The sequence below is a fragment of the Fundulus heteroclitus genome, chromosome 18, assembly GCF_011125445.2.
Source record: "Fundulus heteroclitus isolate FHET01 chromosome 18, MU-UCD_Fhet_4.1, whole genome shotgun sequence".
Lineage (NCBI taxonomy): Eukaryota > Metazoa > Chordata > Actinopteri > Cyprinodontiformes > Fundulidae > Fundulus > Fundulus heteroclitus.
This window is the reverse complement of record NC_046378.1, coordinates 4755608-4779816: the sequence shown is the minus strand read 5'-3', so window position 1 is coordinate 4779816 and position 24209 is coordinate 4755608. Positions and strand designations below refer to the sequence as shown.

At 41.2% G+C, this 24209-nt stretch overlaps 1 protein-coding gene across 3 annotated transcripts; it reads left to right on the top strand.

Moving 5' to 3' along the window:
- The first annotated feature begins 3362 nt into the window (after nucleotides 1–3362).
- On the top strand, nucleotides 3363–23994 carry pxylp1 (2-phosphoxylose phosphatase 1). Of its 3 annotated transcripts, XM_036149757.1 has the most exons (6): nucleotides 3363–3498; nucleotides 7213–7354; nucleotides 12534–12722; nucleotides 13814–13940; nucleotides 21923–22062; nucleotides 22228–23994. In XM_036149757.1, exons 2-6 carry the CDS (start codon nucleotides 7273–7275, stop codon nucleotides 23259–23261), a joined length of 1572 nt encoding a protein of 523 aa, XP_036005650.1. In that variant the 5' UTR covers nucleotides 3363–3498; nucleotides 7213–7272; the 3' UTR covers nucleotides 23262–23994. The 3 variants fall into 3 exon arrangements, with proteins under 3 accessions (XP_036005650.1, XP_036005652.1, XP_036005651.1); XM_036149759.1 differs by lacking the exon at nucleotides 7213–7354 and having other exon boundaries at nucleotides 3392–3498; XM_036149758.1 differs by lacking the exons at nucleotides 3363–3498; nucleotides 7213–7354 and adding an exon at nucleotides 9407–9586.
- Nucleotides 23995–24209: the final 215 nt, after the last annotated feature.

Here is a 24209-nt window from a genome sequence, read left to right as displayed (position 1 = left end):
CCATTTTACCCAGTATAACAAAACAGTTTTTCAACGGGATTACTAACGATAACTTTAAGTACACTAGTTTCTTTTATGAGTCCAAAGGTGTGTGTTAAAAATGGATGAAAGCTCGTCTGACATTCTTCTTGTGACTCTGGGTCTATGTAAGACTCCATGAATGACCTCTGATGACAACAAAGTCAGCAATGTAAAAAGGGTTTGAAGTCAACAGACATTTAATTGCATTTAGTTTAATTTAATTGGAGAGTTGGCTGGTAATCAAGGATAGACTGCTGCCTTGTAGCAGGTTGAGGGTTTGAGAGAAGATTTGGTACATGGCTTCTGTCCAACCCTCTTAAAAAAATTGGAAGCAATAAAAATAACCGGTATAAACATCTTGAAATTATTTCAAGCGTCAAATATGTACAAATGACAGGCGCCTGCACAGATAAACCCCCAATGGAGCTCGAGCACTTGCCCTGTTGTCCTTCATTCTTCAAATCATCCTTTAAAAATAATAATTAACATTTCTACCCCCCAAAAAGTTTTTGATATTTGACACGCCTTTTATTGAGTTCTTGAAAGAATTCTGCACAGGCTTGATCCATGCGCCAGCAGCCTCCCATCTTGCCCCTCCCTTCTTCTCCTCCTCCTCCTCCTCCTCTACATAGCCCTTATACAGTGCAGAGCACCAGGCATGATAGCGGACTTTTAACTTTTAAAGTGTTTGTGGAATCCCAAACATTGTTTGGTGCAAAATAACCACAATAGTATAGTTCCACTGTAAAGATTATGTGGCATCTGGCCTGATGTTTCCTTTATTAAACAAAGAGCACCCATCCATAGCCTACTAGTTTTGTACTCATGGCATCTGTGATTTCAAAGCCTTCTCCAGCTGTCTACTCACGTTTGTCAGGTTTAATGAAGAGAGAGGGGGGTGGGGGGAGATACAGAGACCTGTAGCAGTCAGAAAGGCAGAGAATTTAAAGACAGTTTTACTGTTTTAGAAATGAAACCTGTTCACTAGTTTTGTATATTAATGATTATTTTAATATGAAAGCCCAAAGGTAGAAGAAAGTATTGCCACATACATTTAGCAGGATAATGTCAAGCAGCTTTCAAAATAAAGTGTTGAAAATACAAACAAGCATACAATATTTTGTAATTACCGCATCCTGGTCAAATCTCTGGTTGGTGTAGGAAAGGTCCCCTTTGGTCAAGTAGTTCTTTTCATTTATACTTCTACAGCTGAGGAGTCATTTTGCTCGGTAACTAACATTACAAACTGCTCTATGATATAGAGCAGCTTACAACAAATTATGAATAAATGGGGAAAATGTTTCTGTATACTTGATTTTATTGGCATGATGATAGGACCATTGTCAACATTAACTGCTGATCCATCTCTTTGGTAAATAGTTGTATTTTATTCAGAGTAATGTGTGCTTTATTTATTTATTTCATTCATACAGAGCAGAGTTTTAATCAGTTTTTAGTTATAATGTTTTTGTTGATCAGTTAATATATTAATTTTGTTCAACTTAAGTCCTTTAGTTCCCATCCATCCCCTGCAACAACCAGCGTGCCCCAGGGCCTTTTTCCTAGGCCCCCTACTTTTCATTATTTACATTCTTTCTATCGGCAATATCTTCCGGAATTTCAACATTCATTTTCACTGTTATGCGGATGACACCCAGCTCTTTCTTTCATGTAAGCAAAGTTCTACACTCCCACCCTCTTCCCTTACCTCCTGCATAGCCAAAATAAAATACTTGTTCACTTCCAGCTTTCTTATTCCTCATAAGAACCAAATTTATGTTATCCAAAGCTGCCGGTTTCTCCTTTTCACTTGAAGGTTCATTAGTCTCACCCTTAGAACAAGCTTCAAATAATATGAAATGTATAAATATTTTGTTAGAAAATATATTATGTTAATGTATGTGCAGCATTAATACTAAAAGTATATAGTTATTCACTTCAATTTATACTTAAAATCCCATTTGAATTGTTCTGATAGAAAAAAAAAATACTCTACTGCGACCTAGAAGAACACATGTGTATCGCTGTAGAAGGTCCACCAGGGGGGGCAGTCAGGTTGAGTTTCTGCCTCAGCCAAGAGTCCACTACCTAAATCAAGAGAGGTCCTTGACTCTGTTGTCAAGTTAGAAAGAAAACGCTTAAACATTTCTGGTAAACACAAGATGTTCTAAAAATAAAAGCACACGTTGAACATTCATTTATAACTACTAAGATAAAACATCAAGACAGGATTTTTACGTGCACACTGATCACACTGATACTAATTTAACATTTAAACTACAATTACAAATATTTGTTAGGAGCAGTTTAATATCAAAAGTCAATGGCATTCTATCGTACAATTAAAGGGATCAGATGTTAAAAGACAAACTCACATCCGCGTGTTCTTATTGTTTTGAGAAGAACACTGTTATGGTTCATTCTATAGTAGATAGCCTACTTTAAAGTAAGCTTTGGCCATACGGTTTTCTGAAGATTAGAAGCAACGGACAGCGAATGAGTCAAAAGTCCCTCCTAATGGATTTCCGAACGGGACCCATTTCACTATTGATTATTTCTTCAAAACCAAAATTGCCGTCTCATAATTATACAGTAAAACGAACATAAAATGAATAAATTGAAGCCCATAAAATCGTCACCAAAGCGCTCGTATTTTATAACATTTTTTAGATTGAAAAATATTGTAAACTCCTTGTACAGAGCATTTGATTGTTTTACCTGCAAATTTGCCTCAGTACAGCTGAATGGACTTTTGAGTGGGATTTCTGAGTTTAGGAAGTTGAAATTCAAGATCAAGCGGATGTTTTTATCGCGGTATGCATTCACAATCACACGAGAATGTGTAGAACTAAACCTAGAGTGCTACCCATTATCAATCTGGTTTGCCAGGTTAATACGCTTAATCTCAGGTGAAGATGGTCTATAGAAACATAAAAAAGAAGAAAAAATTAATGTAAAAAAACACCAAAAGGTATATTGTTTCTGGGACTTTGAATTTAAACTTTAGAACCAGATCTGTCAGAAACAGATGGGGGAGTTAAGCACCATGAAAAAAACTGAAATCTTCATCTACTTTTCAAAACATTCTGTCAAGAAATACACTTGTTTTGATGGACCAAATTGTATTTTCATAAAATGTGTGTTTTTTTCTGTGAAAAAAATTAAATCACCAAAGTTTCCAAAGGCCCTTCAAGAAATTTCAGCCAGATCAGGTCTGATTTTTAAATCAAAATTCCACAAAACGCATCAAAACCACCACTTCATCACCGAGCCAGCGGTGGACGTGGCATGGTGAAAGCGCGCCGCTCTTTTACTTTGAAAGGGCGCCACAGGAAGTGTGGTTTTGCAACAGCTCCAGTCTGCAGCGCTCCGCCGCTCTCTGCTCTGCAGGTGAGAGAGAACCCGGAGCGCTGGATTTGAGCCGCCGCCGTGTTGTCTGTGCGACTGACTGCGAGGATCCCTAACTGCGATGTGCAGGTAAAGAAACGCGGCCCTGACAGTAGCTCGTGTTTGAAAATAATTGTTTTCGGGCTTTAATATTTCCTGTTTTTGTTGGCGGGGGGGACCTATTCTGCATGCAGCAGCGTAGCAGGTTGCTGGTTCCGTTCCTCCACAACACAAAGGCTTTTGTCGGCGTACTCTCTGCCTATAATGTGCACGAGGAAGCAACAGGTAGCGATGAGCGAAGTTATCAGAAATGTTCATGTGCGATAAAATTACGCAAGTCATTAAATTAAATATTCGGGGTATAGAAGAGAGTAATACTAATAATAAACACGAAAGCTTCAGTGAAAATTGGTTAGATGTTTTTCCCTTTAATGTAGGCTCAACATGAGAGGAAGTGTGTGATGTCCCGATAATCCCGTTCATTATGGTTAACGTAGCTAACTATGGTGAACGACAGCTAGCTAACCAGCTAGCTGACTAGTTAAACCAGCTGGCTCTCCTCCGGGGAGCTGCCCACGTCACGACTCAGTTAACACGCTGTCGATGTGCAGCTTTTCTCTTAGTGAAAAAAAAGCTCCGCGTAGTCTGAAGGGCTGCTTCAATTTTCCCAGTAGTGTTGGTAAATATGTCTACATTTTATACCAGATAAGATTCAGCGCTTTCTCTGCGATAGCCAGTGATTACAGTATTTGCATAAAAAATGGCTCCGACTTCTCTGCAGAATATATGGGTAGCTTTTTTTTCTTCTTCTTCTCTGCTCATGCGCAGACTTTTCACAGCGTTCCGTAAATTTCTGCTGGGTTAACTTCACATATTAATTAGGTGTCAAAAACAGACTCTTGTTTTCACTTATCAAATTCATATTCCTCCTGGCGTTTTCATGGGTTTGTGCCATTCATCCTCAACCTGAAGTGTACAGAGAACCAATCAAGAGGTCAGACTTATCTGCAGCAGTTTTGTATGGTGGTATATTAATATCAAAAACCGCACAAACGTAAATGAAATCACAGCAAGTATTTACCAGTATCTCTGCTCTCTGGGGCATCATCTTTTTGGCAGTAGGTGGCCAGATCCAGCCAGCAACATATCACTACACGTGATTGGTTACGGTCCCTGTCACATAATGAAGAGCTGCATTGCCAACCACCAGGAAGTACAGTACGTATGTCTTACAATGCACAGTATTCTGTGCATGTTGGGTGCAACACAGTTTATCAATTCCTTAGCTCGACATTCAGGTAAAAATATTTTAGCAGATTGCCACCGCTACCTGCTGGAAGTATGGAGTGGTAAACTTGTCAGCAGAGAAATTCTCGGCGCAGATCTCATTTACGCACATGTGATTCTTGGCATTTTTAGGCCACCATGGTTTTTGCTGCTGGCATAACTTCACTACTCGGACCTAGCCTGGTCAGCCATGTGCATTCAATGCACATGTTGTGCAGTTATGCACTGTTTAAAGTTATTTAATGTTTAATAAATAACTCTGTTTATTAATTATTGTCTGGTGATGATGAATTAACCCGTAGTTATCTGATTTATTCTAACCTGTCTCTGCTGACACTAGTTGCGTTTCTATTGACCAGCAAACTGCGCAAATTGTAACTACAAAAATACATTTTGTTTAACGGAAACACAGTAATTTCGAAAAGACTTTTATTTATTGATAAAACGTTTTTGTGCTAGGATGAGGTGGTTTTTCAGCTGTATCAAAATTAGTATATTTCGTCAAACTGCAATGGAAACAGTTCTATTAGGCCCACCTTTGAAATCGGCTCTACCCCCTGCTTTCCATACTGACATGCCGTGTTTACGACGTGAGTAAGTCTGCCTGGCTAGGCTAACTCGGGGGTGGGCATATTTTTTACACAACTTAGTGTTAGTGTTTAAAGCCCTAGTGTGTAAGATTTTCACATTGGTACACCATCAAGTGGTGTGCTAAATGAATTACAACCAACCTTACTACTACAGAAGCCATGGGTATCATAAATTTGACAATGTAAACATTTCCTCCATGTATTTGTAACTGCTAATAGCTACAGTCATCATGTGAAATGGTTTCTGGCACTGTTACCTAGTCCGTTTATTTTTCTAAAGTCGCTTGTAAATTCTGTTCATCAGTTTTTTTGGCACTTATTTGGGCTCTAAAAAAGCGACTATAAACACAAGTAAAGAGACCCAGTCTTGCTGCTGCACTACAGACAGTGAACAGCTGATATCCCTACGCCGCTCCTTGTACACACATAGAGGGAGAGGGAGACAAACAACCGAGCCATCACTGCACTGTTTCTAACATAACACCAAAAATAAACGTCACTGTTATGTTGAAATAACTGACATGCGGGCCAGCAGAAAGCCTTCAACCTCCGCATCTGTTTTAAATCCCAGCTTCCTCATGAATCATCTCCACCTGGTGGTGATAGCTACACCGATATAGACTAATTTCTCCCAGACATTACTACTTTTTCCTTTCTTGGTTACTTTCTCTTCCCTCTCGCTGGACAAAGAGTATGGATGGTCCTCCATTTCAACAGAAAACTGCAAATTGAATGAGCTACGGTCGTCTTTGCTTGTTTTCTCCTCCTCCTCCACTGACAGCTCATCTGCGGCTCCAAACTGACCCGCAAGCGCAACAGAATTGTGATGATGACTTATCAAAGCACGTTTTGGTCAAGCAAGCATGAAATAAACATGTTTTATGGTTTAAAGTGTTTAACATATGGCATTTATTGTGGTAATACACGAATAAAAAGAGTGAAACTCTGTATTCTGGCATTTTCTGGAGCTCTGGCTGCGTAAAAGTCGGTCTGCATTCAGAGCGTGAATGCTTCAGGATGCATTTGCGTAGCAAAGCGTAGAGTCACGCAGCTCAAAACAGAGCCTTGACTGACAGAACCCCGTCTGTCAAGCTAATAACAGATAGCATTAGCTTATGTTGTCCAGAAGGTTTACAGTGTTGATTAGCTTTATTGACCTTTATATGTTGCTCTTAAACTTCGGTGTCATACTGTTAGCATGTAGTCCCGTTTTACTTGTCGGTCTGCCTGGCAAAGTGTATTTGAACAACGCTTTTGTATTTATCTTGTCTATAAAGACGGTCACATGTTTTCTTCTGTGTGTTCTCCACGCGTTAGTAGACCTTAACATTTCCAGTAACAGCTGTGCGCTGCTGCCAGAAGAAGTGTGCCAGTATTGGCAGATGTTAATGGATCAGTGGGGGAAACGTTGCATAAAGGCAGCTCAGATGTCAGCCAATGAGCCGTAAATTTCAGTATCATTTTGACAACCAAATCCGCTATTAACTGCATATAGAAAGCTGAAGTATCCTTTATCATTCGCTAATTTAGCGTTCTTGCCAGCACAAGAATGCTGAATTAGCGAATGATAAAGGATACTTCAACTTTCTATATGCAGTTAATAGCGGATTTGGTTAGGCTTTCTCTCATTTTGCACACGCTGAAAGCTTTTAAGTTTTGTCTCGCACGGGCGCTGATAGAATCACCGAGACAACGCAAGGTCTCTTTTCCTGCAGCAACAGGATTGGAGGAAAAGCCAAAACGGCGCTGCGTGAATATCCGATATCCAACCTTTAAAAATAATTTGGCTGTGGTCAAAAGTCGGCACTTTTGCGCTTCTTGTCGTTCTTGCCATGGCTGAGGCAAAAACGTCCGTATAAAGCCCTACATTTAGACTTTGGAGCAGCTCAGACAGTCTTGTTAATGTGTTTTACTTATGTGTGTCTAGGTTACAGGGATGACTTGTGGTCTGGATGGCTGATGGACAGAAACGGCGACCGGTTACAAGATGCTGGCTCGAAACCGCTTCCTCCTCCTGGTGGTGGTGGGCGGGTCGGTGCTGGCCGTCCTCAGTTTCAGCCTGCAGTTCTGTAAGTCCACCCGTGTACATTTATGTAGCTATCCGTCCTCTCTGTAGAGCAGTGGGCCGATATTTAATTGGGGTTTGGAAAAACCATTCATGTATTTCCTCTCATTGCTTTCTATTTTAGAGATTCCTTTCATGCAGAAACAAAGCAGAATTCCCTGTAGAATTCCTATAAATATCCAGCAGCAGCAGTGGGCCCCTCTGGATGCTTTGTTTGTTTCCCTCCCACCATCTCCTCTATGTGCACCTTGTGGTGCACAGAATTGTGTGCATAAATGTAGAGCTCACTGAATGCTGGGAACTCTCCCAGCACTAAGGAGAACTTCATGATCTGGTAGGCGCCGGAGGAAATTTGCAAGTCTGAGAAGAGTGGGTGGTGACGCAGATTGTTGTGGAGAAAATATTATTATTTGAATTCATAACGTGTTGAAAGTTAACAATTTTTCTACTCAACCCCTACACGCTTCCTAATAGAGCGACTTTTTAAAGTAATAGTACAGTTCCTCCAGGGCAGACATGCTATTAAGCCCCTGCTTCTTCTGTTTATTTGAAGTACTGAAATAGAATCTAGTGACCCAGAGCTGCTGTTTATACTTTAGCATCTGACTTTGTGTTCTTCCTCTTTCTTTATATCCAGGAAAGATCAATTAGCAAAGTTTTCTGTGAACTACTTTGCTTTTGCTCCTCGTTTGCTGTGCCGTGTAAGGTAAAAGTACATACTATGTTGTACTTCTTTACTTTCTACTTTGCAAGATGCCCAAGTAGGATTTGTCCACTACATCCTATCCAGTGTTACACCAGAAATGGTTCTTCACCAATTTAAAAAAAATAAATAAATAAAAATAAAGACACCCTAAACAAAAGCACAGCGAGGAACAGAAATGTCTGTCTGAGCCTTCCTCTGCTTTACGTCTATAAAGGACTGCAGTGCCATGCAACGGTTTAGCCACACAAATCAAGTTGGTCTTAGTCACTTTATCCCACGCAAACAGACTTTTTAATATAGAACCAGTCTAATTTATAATTGTTGACAAGTTGGTGTTATTGAGTGATGCCAGCCAACATTTACAACCCCTGATTTGTATTTAGAAACGGTGATGTTTTAAGCTGGCTTTATAAACGGCAGCTACTCATATGGAAAGACCTCCCAGCAGGGTGCCCAGTGGCATTTCTGAATTGAACTTAAAGCAGCCCACTGCAGTGCATTGGCCATATGCGAAACATGCCTGTTATTTATTTCCTATCAGTACTTTAGAAGAAGAAAAGTTGTCATGATTTATTTATATTGTGATGGAGTAGAGCTGTTATCCAGGAATAGCCCAGAAGGGAACCATAAGGGATTTTCTTTTCTTCATGTTTAATAGATGACAATGGGAGCCGACAATATTAAGACCACATCATAGCAAGATGTTGTAAAGAAAGCAGGACAGCTATTAACAATGGTCTTCTATGGAGCGCTAACTGCTACTGCTGTGTGTGGAATTGTAGTGACAGGAGTGATGTGAATGTATATGTGTGTGTGTGTGTGTGTGTGTGTGTGTGTGTGTGTGTGTGTGTGTATGTATATAAGTATCTGTATTTGCACTCACAACTTCTGTAGTTTTAGTTTTGGCTTTTTTAGGTCTGTCCTTGCATAACTGACAGCCTAGCCTTTCCATCTAAGGGCTTTCCTACCTTCAAATTACAGCTGTAGAAAGCATATGCTAAGTCACAACTGTTCTCTGTTGGTGTTTTTTGCAAAACCCTTAGTTTTCAAAAGTAATTTCCAAGCTTTTCACCATGTTTCATGTGAAAGTACTCTCATGTTAATGTCTTCCCTCAACACCCAAATTGAGTTTTTCTTTAGGATAAAACCTTCTAATTAAGGCCTTTTTAATTCTAATTTGATGAAAGGAGACTTTCTAAAGATTCTTTTACCCAGCCAAACTTCGCGCACGCCCATGAATGTGTGTGCGTTCCAGTTGGCCCTGTCCAACTTTCCTGGGCAGTCATTCAAACTGAGGATGAGGTCACAAAAGCCCCATTGAGTAGGGGACTGTGGCAGAGCTAGTGTGCAGAAGTTTGGTCAGTCTGTGGAGGCCCGTGTTTGGATGGGCGGTTGGGAGGTGCCTGCGTAAGGAGAACAGGTTATGCTAGAATAAGAGCTCCAGTGTATTTGTCTGCACTGCAGCAGTCTTCAGGATGGTCTCGAGTGTTTCTGGCCATTTTCTTTTCTTCTACTTCTTTGTCATCTCTGGTGAGTTTATGCAATTGTGCTTTTTATGCATGCTTTTTTTATATTCTGTGATTTATTTGCTGAAATCGACAGCTGTATGGTAACATTCCTCAAGCCGTAGCTCAGAAGCAAAGCCCGGCTTTGTAGGAGACACACACTCTCTAGATCCAGAACTCAAGATATAAATTCTCCATTCATTCAGTGTGAAACCAGGTTACAAAATTGATAATTTGGATTTTAGACTTGTGAAACCTTTGTTATTGTTTTAATTCAGGTTTGGTTGTGATGAGGCAAATGTCCTCTATGGTACAGTAGAAGTATCTGAGTTCAGGCATCTCTTTTTCTACAAGATCTATTTAAAATAAACAGACCTGTCCAACTTTGTAATTGTTTTGAGAGAAAACGCTCAGTTTGACTGTGTTTTGCTAAATATGTCTTTATTAAACCATTAATTTAATTTATTGTATCTATACACAAGCCTTTCTGGGGTAAATGGTCATTATTCAAAATAGTAATTAAGACAAGTGTGGGACCTACTATGGAGGAGTGTCTGGGACGCAGTGAAATGGGCTATTAGTTATTTTGAAGTAAAAACAATGATTGAAGTTGACATTTTCAACTTTTTAAATGTTAAAGTACCAGTACTGCAGCCTTTGACACCATCTGTCACACCACCCTCCTCAGTCGGCTTTCTTCCATTGGCACCACTAACACTCCGTTGGACTGGTTTATTTCCTACTTTTCTGGCTGCACTCAGTTCATTTAACTGAAGATCCCCAAATCCACCCCTTCCCCCATCACCTCAGGTGTGCCCCAGGGCTCAGTCCTGGGGCCCCTCCTCTTCATCATCTACCTCCTTCCCCTTGGCGATATCGTCCGCAAATTTAACATCCACTTCCACTGCTATGCCGATGGCACCCAGCTCTACCTCACCACGCAACCATCGTCTTCTCTTCCTCCCACATCCCTCACAGATTGCATCTCTGAAGTAAAAGCCTGGTTCATCAAAAAACTTCCTACAATTAAACAGTAGTAAAACTGTGGTTCTCCTCATTGGCACTTAATCAACTCTTTCCAAAACCAACAGTTTTCCACTTATTATTAACAGCTCCTTCATTTCCCCCTCCCCCCAGGTTAAGAGTCTGGGTGTCATCCTCGATGGGATCTTTTCAATCCCATCAATCAATAACATTACCCGGTTTGCCTACTTCCACTTAAGAAACATCAACCGCCTCCGTCCCTCCCTTACCACACACACTGCTGCCATACTTGTCCACAGCCTTGTCACCTCCCGACTGGATTACTGCAACTCTGTCCTCTTTGGCCTTCCTCAAAAATCACTCCATAAACTACAACTAGTCCAGAACTCAGCTGCTCGCATTATAACAAGAACTCCCTCTATCCACCACATCACCCCAGTCTTCCGACAGCTCCACTGGCTCCCCGTGCAGTTCCGCATTCAATATAAAAATCTCATGATGACATTTAAGGCCCTTCACCACCTTGCCCACCCCCTCCCATGCTCTTAGATCCTCATCTGCTTTACACCCGTCTGTCCCTACCGCCCGTCTCACCACCATGGGGAGCAGAGCATTCAGCCGCTCTGCCCCCCGCCTCTGGAACTCTCTACCACCCCTACTGAGAAACACAGACTCACTTCCCCATTTCAAATCACAACTCAAAACTCATCTATTTAAGACTGCCTATTCTCTTTAAATATCTATTTCCCTGTCCCAGCCTATGTATTTTTTAAAATGCTTTTTGTTTTGACTTTGTTTCTGACATTGTTTTTTTAATCCTTTTGTACGGTGACCTTGAATGTCCAGAAAGGTGCCTTTTAAATAAAATGTATTATTATTATTATTATTATTATTATTATTATTATTACTGACTGCCTTTGAGATTCTTTAACCTCGGCCCCCTGCCTGCTGAACATGCATAATTTTCAAAGCAGATGGCGATGAACAACTGCCCTTTGATGGACACTTTGATTAAGGATGACGGGTTGATGAAGGACTGATCTGTGGCAACCGGTTGTACCAGAGGAGACGCTGCCATTTATTACAAAGATAGTGTCTGTTTAAAAAAAAAAAAAAAAACATTGTAAACGACGGTAACTCAGACATTTTTGAAACTAGTTGAACCTCATACTCGACCTTTGGCATTATCAAGGAATACACACTGAGACTGCAGTTAGATAGCCATGCTAACTGCGCTAATTGCACTAAACTCTAATACAAGAAGCTTGAATGGGAATTGGCTAAAATTGGCATCAACAGGTCAAATCTTGACAGAGAATGACCATCAGCCACAAAACCTGATTGGTGCATCTCTAACAAAAGCATGACCCTTGGTATACTGTTACTTTTTCCGTTTGGCTCATTTCCACATCAGAACAAGTCAGTTTTTAATGCAAAAATCACGAGGTCTGATAAAACGGCACCTGTCTAGGGTTCCTGATACATGGCATACCTGGTTAGATATGAGAGCATCCATAAATTAATGCTGGCACAGAATCGCTGAGCTCTATTCGCTGGTGAGAGGACAGAAGAATTTTCTTTATGCCAGTGTACACCAAGTGCTTGTGCTTTCAGAGTCTGATTCGTGTCTAAATAATGTAATAACTAGAACTACGCAAGCTGTTTGGATCACCATCAAACCAATGATGTTCCTTTTTGCAGCCAAGGCGAACAATTACAATCTACTTTGAAACTTCAATATCTAAAGTGTGTGTGTGTGTGTGTGTGTGTGTGTGAGTGATGTAAGCCGGATTTGGACGTCCTGCTCTCCCAGAGGGACACAGGGACTTTGCTTCTGTTGCTTTTTTTTTTTCTTGGCACCACAGCGGCTCTGTCTTTAGTACACCATGGTAACACTGAGTTGTTTTTTTTATGCCACTCATCCATGCTGGCATAATTTAGCGTTTTACTTCCTCTTTAACATTGTTACATCCTTTTGTCCTTCACAGTGAACCTGCTGCCCACCAGTCCCATGCTGGACGAGCAGCCTGTCCAGGCTGCAGATGGGGGGTTTAGGGCTATTCAGGGGAAGAGCAGAAAGCGAGTATTTCCTGTGCATCACACCCAAGAGCCCGATCCTGTGTCCGAGGCCTACAGCTACTGCAATACCCCCAACCACACCGAACAAGCCTGGGAAGGTAAAATGTAAAATAAAAAGTACATTTATAGTAAATGTACTATAAAATGTCAGGGGACATAAACTCACTTTCATGTGCAGTCTTTAAACCAGTTCTTTTTTAAAAAGCCATAATCAGAACCAGATCCGATAGATGCTGTATATAATTCAGCTACAGTATAATGCCACCACTATTGTGTCAGGACTCAAGAGATGTGTTAAATTTGGTAATTTCCTTTTAATTGCGTCATCTATATTTATAAATGGAGAATTTTTTTCCCCCTACATTATGATGACTAAAAGTGAAACTGGATTTCCGGCGTCAAGTTGCCAAAGTGCTAAAAAGAAAAAGCTCCTGACATTAAGTTTTCAATAAGACGTTGCTGTTGTTCAGACCATCTCCTTTTCAAGTTTTCTTTTCCGTAAACATACACACACACTCGGAAACAAATGTTTGAATGTATCCCAGGGTGCTGCTTAAATATTTATCAGAAGCAAGACATACAAGCCAACTACGTTTGCTTTTGTGAGACGGGATATTGACACAATCTGGATGGCTGACATCAGCACAGTCTTCCTTTTCAGCAGTATGCAGTGGGTTAAAATAAATGATACAGAGCAGGTCAGTTTTTTTCGTGGTATGAATATTTCTATTGGTGATATTGATATAAAAGTAATACTAGATGTTGGCAGCGACTCAAGTAATCCACACATACAAAGAAATCAACGTACATCAGTTCAGATATGCCGTTATATTAAAAGTAATGAAATTAAATAGGGAATAAGTGGTAAACACAGATTTTAAAAATAAATACTTAGTAGGAACGGCTTTATTTGCAAGGAGAACTTCAAGTGCCATAACTTCATTTCCATACTTATTTGTTCTGATTTCTTCTTGTGTGTGGATGGCTGTCGGTGATCAGCAGGCCCGGAGGTGCAGATTGCCTGAGACTTCTGTCAGTATGTTACAGGGCAGCTGTGGCTACAATGTGGCTCACCACCGACAGGGTGTGAATGTGGAAAATGATAATAACCAAGTAAAAATACCTGTAGAACCTTTGTTGTAAGATAAATGACAACAAAAATAAGCTCATTGTAGTTGTGACCTGACAGGTCACAGTCCGGCAGACTACAGGCTGCTGTCTGTTCACGTGATGATTCGCCACGGGGACCGCTACCCTCTCTACTCCATCCCAAAGACCAAACGCCCCAGCATCGACTGTACCCTGTCTGCCAGCAGGTACGCAATACCAGTAAATACAATCCCAGTATGTATGTGATGTCTGGGAGGTAATGATTCTACAGTACAACTTTTCAGAACACTTTCACATATTGACATATTACAACCAAAAGCAATGTAATGGTCCAAAGTCTGATAGTCTGATAGACAAACTTTTCAAATGATTTTACAAATAAAAATCAAAACTGTTGGTTACCTTTGTGTTCTACTTTGTAGAAAAACCTTTCACTTAGTCTTTTAGGGAATGCCTCTACCAGTTTTGAACAGACTGGTAGGGGCATTGGCAAACATGTTTCTTTTTTGCAAAGTAGCTCAAATTAAGTTCAGTTTGGAAGGGAAGTTATAGCAGACAGCAAATTTCTCGTCTTGTCACAGATTCTCAGATGGATTTAAGTACTTTCTCATTTCCACATTTGCTGTGCCCCTTACACGATCTGTTGATGATGGATTAAAGTACTTCTTGATTCTGAGATCATACAAGTTGCTAAATGTTAGAAAGTTCACATATCATTATGACCTGAGGAAAAAAATTAAAAAATTCGATGAAAAAGTGGATTTTTAAGGCTTTTTAGCTCAAGGCTCATAAAAACATTTTGCATGACCAATGATGCAATTCGTGGATAGGCGTTGATCTGTTGACATGGTAACAAGATACTTCCTGGTTGCAAACTCGCTTTCTCAAAGACAAATAGACAGATTAAACATGGCTAAAAAGTGTGTGGCTTATGGTTGGTCAAATACCAACAAGGATAATGTCTCTTTACACACATTTCCGAACCCAAAAATTCCCGATGTGCGAAATTCAGTTCCCCTGTGAAAATCTGTTCCCCTCTGTGTCGGGAGCTGCCGCCAGAGAGGCGGGGTTTCACGGCACTTCTGATCGGTTTCTCTGTAAAACAACTCATATAATCATGTCAAGATTGTAACATTCAGTTTAATCGGCAGCTGTTTACAAAATTGTAAAATAAAAATAAACGCTGTCTTCAGGCAGCTGAAATGTCCATATTCTCTCCTCTCCTCCTCACTTATCGCACAGTGAAGCGGAGAAATCTCGCCGTCATCACAGCAGCCTGCTGAGAAGCGACATGCTCTCTACACTACCTCTCTGCACGGCGCTGCTGTGCTGAGAGGTAGAGAACGATGCCAGACAATTGAGTTTCAACGAGTTGTTTCCGTGTTTGCATCCGAACTGTCAGCCATGACCGCGATTATGAGCACCAATTATACATTAGCAAACCATTCCGTTTATTCTCCTAAAATGTTTTTCTCAGACTTACCCGAGTCGTAACAGACGCTTGCGCTGTCTTTCGTGTCAAAATCATCACTTTGTGAATCGCCATCTGAACTTCTCGTGATGTACTCCATTGAACTCTCTGTAGCGTAGCCTGGGCAACGCCCACAAACTACATCATCGACCCAAGTTGTGGATTTTCAACCTAGCGGTCGCCGAGGGACTATTTTAAGTCCTTAAAAAAACTTTTAACGGCGCAATCACGATCTTAATGCTACATTTTTTTTCAAAATATGGTCACTAATGCATGTATTTCCGAGCTGGTCGATCTCAGAATGAAGAAGTACTTTAAACTCTGCGAGATATTCAGTGTTCTATTAACTAACCCTGGATTAAACTCCTCCTCATCTTTATCCCTGCTATGTTACTCATGGGTAAACTCTGCTCAATAACCGGCTGACTTCTGATAGCAAATGGTTGCACATGATCTTGTTACAGAGTTATTTGGCGGCATTTAATTAAATGGGTGCTGAATACAACTGTGTGCCGAACTTTCAGATTTTTAGTTATAAAACAATTGCCGATTTTCTTACACTTCACTGCGCACTACTTGGTGTTGATCAACTCTATAAAATCTAAATAAAATACTTTGATGTTTGAAATCTTAGCATGACACTGTTAAAAATTTTAAAGGCTATGAAGTAATTTTCGAGGCATTGTATCACATATTACACTATTTTATACTTTCTACATTATGGCAGGCATGTTTAGATTGCTGTCATTTCTTTTTAACCAAAGAATATCCGTGTTATGCCAGTAATGCATAAAATTCACAAGCAGGCCCTTGTGAATTTTAGTTTAGTTTGCTGAGAAGGATCCCAACAAAGCGATAGATCTCATTTCTGTAAGTGTAAGATCAGCTCTCAGATACAGATTGTTTTAGATTTTATTTAGGTGGGAATATTTACAGACACAAATATTCTCTGAAAGCTGCTGATGAGGAAGAATAAGAACATTGTGCCTTTAAAAGCTCCTGGTGATTTTAGGTGAAACCAGGACCCGAATGAGCTACATACTGAATTTCACACTTTTGACAGTTGCTTGGCTTCGTTGCGTTATTGCGTGTGTCAGCAGTAACGGGTGGCGACGGTTTGCCACATCTGTGCTGTGGTGCAGATGGTCAAACAAACAAATGTTCACAAACACGTCGGCATCATCGTGTGGCGTCGGAGGCAGACTTTCTGCCTCCCAGAGAGGGAGAGCGACTGGAGCAGCAAAAGAGCTCAAATAAAATACTGTTATCTTCTTCCACTCATTGAACTCTGCTCTGATTTATATCTGTAGCTCTTTGTGTCTGCATACCACACTCTGCGCGCAACAGGGTCAGATAAGACTTCATGATGAGCAGTTATTAATAGCTTGCCTTGCTTCGTATTTGAGTTTTAGATATCTGTAATCGGCTGGCTTTTGAGCGAATACTTTCCCTTGAAATAACACAAACTCTGCATGAGGCCACCCAAATTAAAGTCAGAAAAATAAAATAGGCGAGAGAAACCAAATCCAGAAAATAGGACCATATGGTCATCAGATTGTGTGGGACAAATCCTCTTTGTGCCATGTACCTCAGATTTAACCGACTTAATTTTGCACAAAGCTACCACTGCAGCACATCTGGACAAAGCACAAGGACACTTTAAATCTGTGGAGACTGCTACATTGCAATCTGCATTCACTTGATCTAAATGTCTAATAACTTCCACTGTGTAGTGAAGAGTGTCATAAAACAATTAAAAAGTGGTTTTGTGCGTGCGTCAATCAAATCAGATAAATAGGCATCAGTCTTTGATTCTGCGGCTGAGAATATTGTTGAAATCAGATAGGGAGTGAACACATTTTATCTGTGTATCCGTTGTCTCATAGCACAGACTGGGTGTCTGACAGAAGCAGTTCCAGCCAGAGGAAATCAAAAACAAGAGAGAGAGCATCGTGATCTCACTTCAATGTTTTACAAAGACATCTTTGAATCGAAAATACCACATTAGCTCTTAAGTCCAATCATGAGGCATGCAGAGCACTGGCCTCTAACGGTTAGGCTTGCTTTAGTGTTTGACAAGCGAAAAGGAGCTAACGCTACAGAGTACTGTTGTAGCTACTGGTAAAACCACGAGGGTTTCCTGATATGAGGAACTCTACTGGCTGCTCTAACTGCTACACGTGGGTTTCAGGTTTGGATCTGTTGGGACTAGTGACCTCCAGTGTCCAAACAGCAACTTCAGTTTAGGTGACACTGATTGTTTTTGCACATTTTATATTTAATGTTCTAGTGTGTTGAGGGTCAAATGCCACATTAGTCATGAGTTTGCTTGTAATCGTTTCAATAATTGCACAGAAACCTTCTATTCATAACTGTTTCAGTTGTAAGAGTCATCTCACTTGGAGAAAACCTCCAACAAAAATCCTTCTTTAAAACATCATGGTTAATTTGTATTTGTCTAAAAGACATAAAACCACCCGTTTCAAACTCATCACAGACGAGTTACATGTTTTGTGACTACAGCTGTCAAAATATACTGAGACCTACGCCTCGCAGACAGGCTCTATTTTCAACGAGTGGCTGCTTTGCACTAGAAAATGTTCCCCTCCCAACGTGAGTCACAAGGTTACGCAAAAGGTTTGGCGTTACAAGCACTAACTGAGTTGTTGTTTCTAACCCCTGCTGGAAGTTGAGCTAACTCCGTGGAGAAAAGGGAGAGTAATGAGAGAGGCTTACAGCACTGTCCACATGTGGTTCAGGCTGATGTAAGAAGGAATGTAAGCGCCTTCATATTAACCATGCATGACTTACCCAATAATAATATAGGAAGTTAGGAGCAGCCGGCCCCCGCCTAAGCCTAGATTCCTCCAATGCCATATACAATTAGACAAGCATTATTACATTTCAGAGACTCTTCTGTTGATTTTATGAGGGAATATTTGTGTCTTTTCTTTTTTTAATCTGTCTCTCTGTTTATCTCTTAACCATCTTTCTGTCTCCCTCCCTCTGGTGCTTGAGTTTTGGGCAGGTTATAATCAATACCAGGACCAATTAAAGTCGCTGCCTATCAGTACATGGGTAGGGTTTATTGAGAAGACTTCTGCCAAAATTTCGAATACAACACCGTCATATGTATGAAGAGTTTGGTCACCATGAAGAAGTCCAGTGATTACAACAAATCCATCCATCCACGCCCTTTATAATTTTGTCCACAGTGAAAGCTACATTCTTTAGGAATTTATATTGCTGCTTCCATATCTTTGGAGTCAAAGAAGAGTAATAAATATGCCCTATCCAGTCCCCTTTCAGCTTTGAATGTTCAAGATTAGAAAGGTGGGTTTCCTGCAACAAGGCGACATGGACATTGTCATTTTTATAAGCATGGAGAGTACGTCTCTCAATAAGAGGATTAATTTGTGTCACTCATTTAGCAAGCTCACAGTGACCGTATACAGAATGTGGACCCAGGGTAAGTCAAAGGACCTAAACCCAAAAGTAAAATTAATAACCAACAAACCAATAAAAACCAGGTGTAGTCACAGACTGTCTCCAGTCCACTAGGAAAAAAAAATCTCTAATCCCAGCCAACTCCCCCCAAATTAGAGTTTAACCTGTCTCCGGTCCGTTTCAGAGTCATTCCACAAGAAGTGTTTTCAATAGCGACGCTGTTTTTAGTGGCAGAGAGGTCTGTCGTCTTCACTGCTTTTTGTTCTAGAATCCCACCAGCTTTTCCTCCATGGCTAGGTCTTTAGGAAATTAAAGGTGCTCACTCCGTCCTAATTTTTTGTGTTACCAAGAAACAGCCACATTTGTGAAGACAGTTTTCTGTTTAAAACAACTCATTGACTGTCGTCATCAATAGAGGAAGTTGTTCCATTTTGAACGTGTGGCTCCAAAAGATGTATTTCTGTACTTCTATACTTTTTAAAACGTATCCGCTTTAAAATATGATGGAAGGGTAATTTTTTTATAGGACATAATGATTTGTGAGTTGTTGTTCCTCTTATGGTCATCTGAAGACCAGAGCCTAGGGCTGTGGAAGTCTGGACCCCTTCAAACTACTCCTGTGAGCTTTTAGCCCTAAGCTTCACCACAAGCCCAGATGTAGAGAGGTGGAGCTGCGAAAGGGTGAAATTAGTGAACCCGGCTTGTTCTTACGCAGAGCTGTGTGTGTGTGTGTGTGTGTGTGTGTGTGTGTGTGTGTCCCAGAACTGGTGATGTAGGTAGTGCCTTCTGTTTTCTTTGACCAGACTGTGATTACAGGGATCCAAACTGGCATATGCTCTTAGAGAGACTCACACAGGGAGCGCAGATGAGTGTATGTGTGCGCGTGTGTGTGTTTTGTGTGTTTGAATGCTCTGGCACCAGCTTGCCGACCCACTGTCTCCGTCTGCGGTTAACTGAGCTCTTTCCAGCTGCAGGGAGCTTCTCTCTCGTTCCCTCTCTTCTTATCCAACAGTATTTTATTTATATATATATATATATATATATATATATATATATATATATATATATATATATATATATATATATATATATATATATATATATATATATATATATATATCCTATTTCATTAGTCGCTTTTCTTTTTCAGCACAACCTTTCTCTGTTAATCCCACCGTTCAGATTACTGCTATTTTTCCATCGCCTCCTTCCTTCCTCTTCACTAATCTATCCCCGTCCTAACCAGTGATAATAATCCCTGCTTAATGTAATTGGGCTCTCTAATCTTTATCTGGCCACAATGAACCTAATAGAGGCTCTTTGTCCACACTGCTGTCTCCATCCGGTCTCCCAGCGCAGCCAATTAAATCTAAATTGTTCGATTCTCCTCGAACCAGTCTGGTCTGCTGCTGACTGAGCAGAATGCTGCACTGGCGGGTTTGCTTTCTGTTCGGCACATTGCCTGGGCTCGGCGGCGTGTGTATTATAGCGCAAATGAATAAGAGTGTGATGATGCAAACGCCGCAGAGTGGTTACATGACGAGCGGTGTGACCTGGTGGCAGAAAAAGGCTTTGATCGTCGTTTTGGATGTAGCAGGTGGCTGCAGAGGCCAGATTAGGCTTTACTGTGCGAGCTCAGATGATGGAAGGGTTTTATTTGCTCTTTTTTATGGCTTATTCCTGCATCTCTCTGTGATCACTATGGAAACGGTGCATGAGCGTGCACCCATCCTTAATCTGGTCGAGCTGAGCTGCAGCTCCCACAGATTCTTTTATATTAAACTGTAATCTTCAATCCCGTTTAATCTACTGGATCGTCGGCTGCTCTTCTCGCAGGCCTCATTCCTGGATGATGGTGTGTGTATGTTGGGATTTGTGTGTGTTTATCATGTGCCCAAACCTGACACATTTGTTGATTTTAAAAAAAAAAAATATATATATATCTCCATCTTTAGTTTTGTTCGTCCACACAGCCAACTGTTTTGTCACCGTTTCCATTCTTGTGTTGAAGAGACCTCTGCTGGCAGGAATAGGAAGTGGCCGTGGTTTCCACCCACTGAACATTTCAACAGTTTTTATTTGGGAGGTTTGAATGGGAAAAAGTAACACACGTTATCAGATTTTATTATCATTGATAACCTCAGTAAATGCGGCACAGTTTTTAAATGAAGACATTTGAGGGGAAAAAGCTATCCAAAACCAACCGGGCCCATCTGTGGAAAAGGGAATGGCCCCCTAAAGCAAGTGAATGCTTTTGGTACCCTGGATAGCAACAGTTTATGAGTGATGGCTGGCCACGAGTCTTTAACATCACTGTAAAGGAATTCTGGTCCACTGTACCTAGTACAATTTTATTTAAATTCATGTTTTTGAGCTTGTTTAAGGTAATGCCACAGCATCTTAATTGGATCTGAGTCTGGAGGGTGACCAGGCATCAACCAAAAATTGATCTTTTTACATTTTTTGAGCCATTTAGAGGTGGGCTTGTTGATGTGCCTTTGTTCATTATCCTGCTGCATAATTCAAATGTAATTGAGTTGTTCTTCACAAACTAAACGTCCGACGTTCTCCTTTTAGATTTCCTGAATATATGATTTCATTAGTTGCGACAAGTCTTCCAGGTCCAGAAACTGCCAAGCAGACTCAGACGATCACACTATTACTACCTCGTTAAAAAGGAAATCACATCTCACAATATTTTCCCAAGAGTTTTTGGATCTGTTAAGATGTTTTTGACAAATGTAAGACGGTCTTATGTGTTCCTTTAGGCCAGCTGGGGTTTCATCTTGGAACTCTCCCATGAATGCCATCTCCCCCCCCCCGTGTCTTTCTTATTGTTGACTCTTGAACACTGACCTTAGCTGAGACAAGTGAGGCTGCTCCTGGAGATCTTCACCACTGTTCCATGTTTTCTCCACCTGGAGATAACAGCATCCCAGTGTGGCTTGCTAAGTTCCTAAAGCCTTTGAAATAGCTTTGGAGCTCTTTCCAGGCTGATAGATGTCGCTGACCACCTCAGTTATTTGCAGCAAAGCCGTCTTTGAACCTAATTATATAGTCTGACAAAGAGTAATGCAGAGTGAAATAATTTGACCTTGTATGTCTGTCTCAACACAGTCATGATTTTAATACAACTCTACTGCTGTAAAATACCCAGGAGAGCCCCTATATTGAGTGCAATAACTGTCACCATAGATGTTATTGATAGTTAATAATCACAGTGACGGTAGTGATCCTGTTTGATCCCATTTTTCTCTTTTCTCTTCTCAGGCAGCCTTCCCATCCTCTGCTAAGCCCCTTTATTAATCACATGGGCCAAGGGACCAGTGGCCACTGGGAGGCACCGCTGGGCTCCATTTCCCGTCTCCCCAACCACAGTGTCTGTGAGATGGGGGAACTCACACAGACAGGTGTTGAAACCGGACACTTTTAAATCTCAACCAAACGTATTGGCTTCTTTTACGCTGCTTATCAGATAAAAGTCTTTGGTTCTGCTGTAGAAATCTTATTTTTCCTGGTATACATTTAATGGACCCAATCAGTAGATCAAGTCTTTCTGTCCTTTGTCTTAACAGGCGTCGTGCAGCACCTTCGCAACGGACAGCTCCTCCATCACGCCTACAAGCGCCAAAGCCTGCTCCCCTCCGATTGGTCGCCTCGGCAGGTTTGGGTGGAGACGACGGGGAAAAGCCGAACCCTCCAAAGCGGGATGGCCTTTCTCTACGGCTTCCTCCCAGATTTCGACTGGACCAAGTTGACGGTGCGTCATCAGTGGAGCACGTTGTTCTGCGGCTCGGCGTGCGAGTGCCCCGCCAGGAACAGGTACCTGGAGGAAGAGCAGAGGAGGCAGTACCGCCTCAGGGTGGCCAATTCCAACCTGGAGAGGACTTATGTCGACATGGCACGCACTTTAGGCGTTCTCACTCGTCAGCTCCGAGCAGCAAACCCCGTAGACTCGCTGCTTTGCCACCTGTGCCATGGCCTTTCCTTCCCGTGCGTTCCCAGTGGAGACGGTGGTGCCAGCAGCTGCCTGACGATGGCGCAGTTTGCGGTAATTCGTCAACAACAGAAGGAAGACGAGGTGGATCGGAAAAGATTCGGGGTTTACCGTAAATACGCCATCCTGGCCATGTACCCGTACCTCAACAGAACTGCCAACAAGATGGAAAGGGTCGCTAAGGCCTACAAGGGGGACCAGCAGCCTCTCCGGGGAGGGGAGGAGGTCTTCACCCTCTCATCAGGTCACGACGTCACCATGTCCCCTTTGCTTAGCGCCCTGGGACTAGACGAGGCCAAGTTTCCTCGCTTTGCCGCAAGGATAGTCTTTGAAATGTGGAAAAGCACGCCTGCAACACGAGGCCGGGCAAAAAACCGAGGCGGGAAAGGCGAGAGGTCGAAGTCCAATCTGAGAGACGAGGACGTGTTCATCAGAGTGCTGTACAACGGCGAGGACGTGACATTTCACACTGCTTTCTGTCATTCCAAAGACCGTCACATCAGCCAGCCGCTCTGCCCTCTGAAAAACTTCCTCACCTTTGTCAGGAAGGACATGTTCAGCGTCGTCAACGCTACTTCCTACAAGGAGGCATGCTTCAAGCACCCAGGCTGACAGCCGGAGAGCAAGGTCGCAGACTACGGACGGCCAGTCGGCGGGTCGTTGGGATTCCCTAGGTTCTTAAGTTCAGCAGAAGGTGCTTTTTCATGCTGCTCATCATGACTGGCGTGTTTTGGATAAAGGTCCTCCACATTCCCACAGGCAAGAGAGTGATGAATACGCACACTCGTCTACTTGAGATAGTTTGGAGACGTACGTTTCTGATTATGTTCTGACCTTTGTCTAATCAGCTCTGGTGTAGATTTTGTTTATCGAGACCTGATAGATAAATACCTCAAGGAAAATTGAACGGCACTTTATTCTTTTATTCTGTAACTAAAGGGAATTGTACATTTTCTTCGTGGCCAAATAAAGGCTTGTGAGAAGGAGATGATGAAAATACAGATTGTGTGTTGGAACAATAGTTACTTGGAAATATTTTGTATGATTAATCTTTTAATAGAAAATTCACATACATTAGACAAAGGCTTGAGTCACTTTCTGTTTTCCTGTGAGTTTGTTACTTATAGCTGTAGGTTTGTTAAAAATCAATTTATAACTCAACTTTGATGTTGGTCTTATTATATTCTTTCTAAAAAAATTGATGGCATTCCTTTTTCAGTGTATTTTTTATTTTTATAACCTGATTAAATTCCAGATCAAAGTCTTATTTTCTCTTGTTTGTGAATCTAATCTTGGTTAATTTTGATCAGAGATTTACACCCATTAAAAAGTTGTTTTAATGTGGCGTCTTGTTTTTGAGCTGTTTATTTTAGAGCACGTTTTCTTAACGAGTGGAAGTTTAAGGGATTTTACTTTTGTAGGAGCTGGTAAGCAATATATGAAAAAATAAAACATGTAAAAGGGAAAAAAACAACAAGAATTTCCAGCATATGTCACTAGTCAGGTTAGGAAAAAGGTCCTGAAAATGTGTTTGTGAAACTGAAGCCTTTCTATACATGA

Coding starts and splice junctions, on each gene's coding strand:
- pxylp1 (XM_036149757.1), top strand. CDS start 7,273: ATGCTGGCTCGAAACCGCTTCCTCCTCCTGGTGGTGGTGGGCGGGTCG. Junction 13,941..21,922: donor TGTACCCTGTCTGCCAGCAG/GTACGCAATACC, acceptor TTCTCTTCTCAG/GCAGCCTTCCCATCCTCTGC. Junction 22,063..22,227: donor GGGGGAACTCACACAGACAG/GTGTTGAAACCG, acceptor TTGTCTTAACAG/GCGTCGTGCAGCACCTTCGC.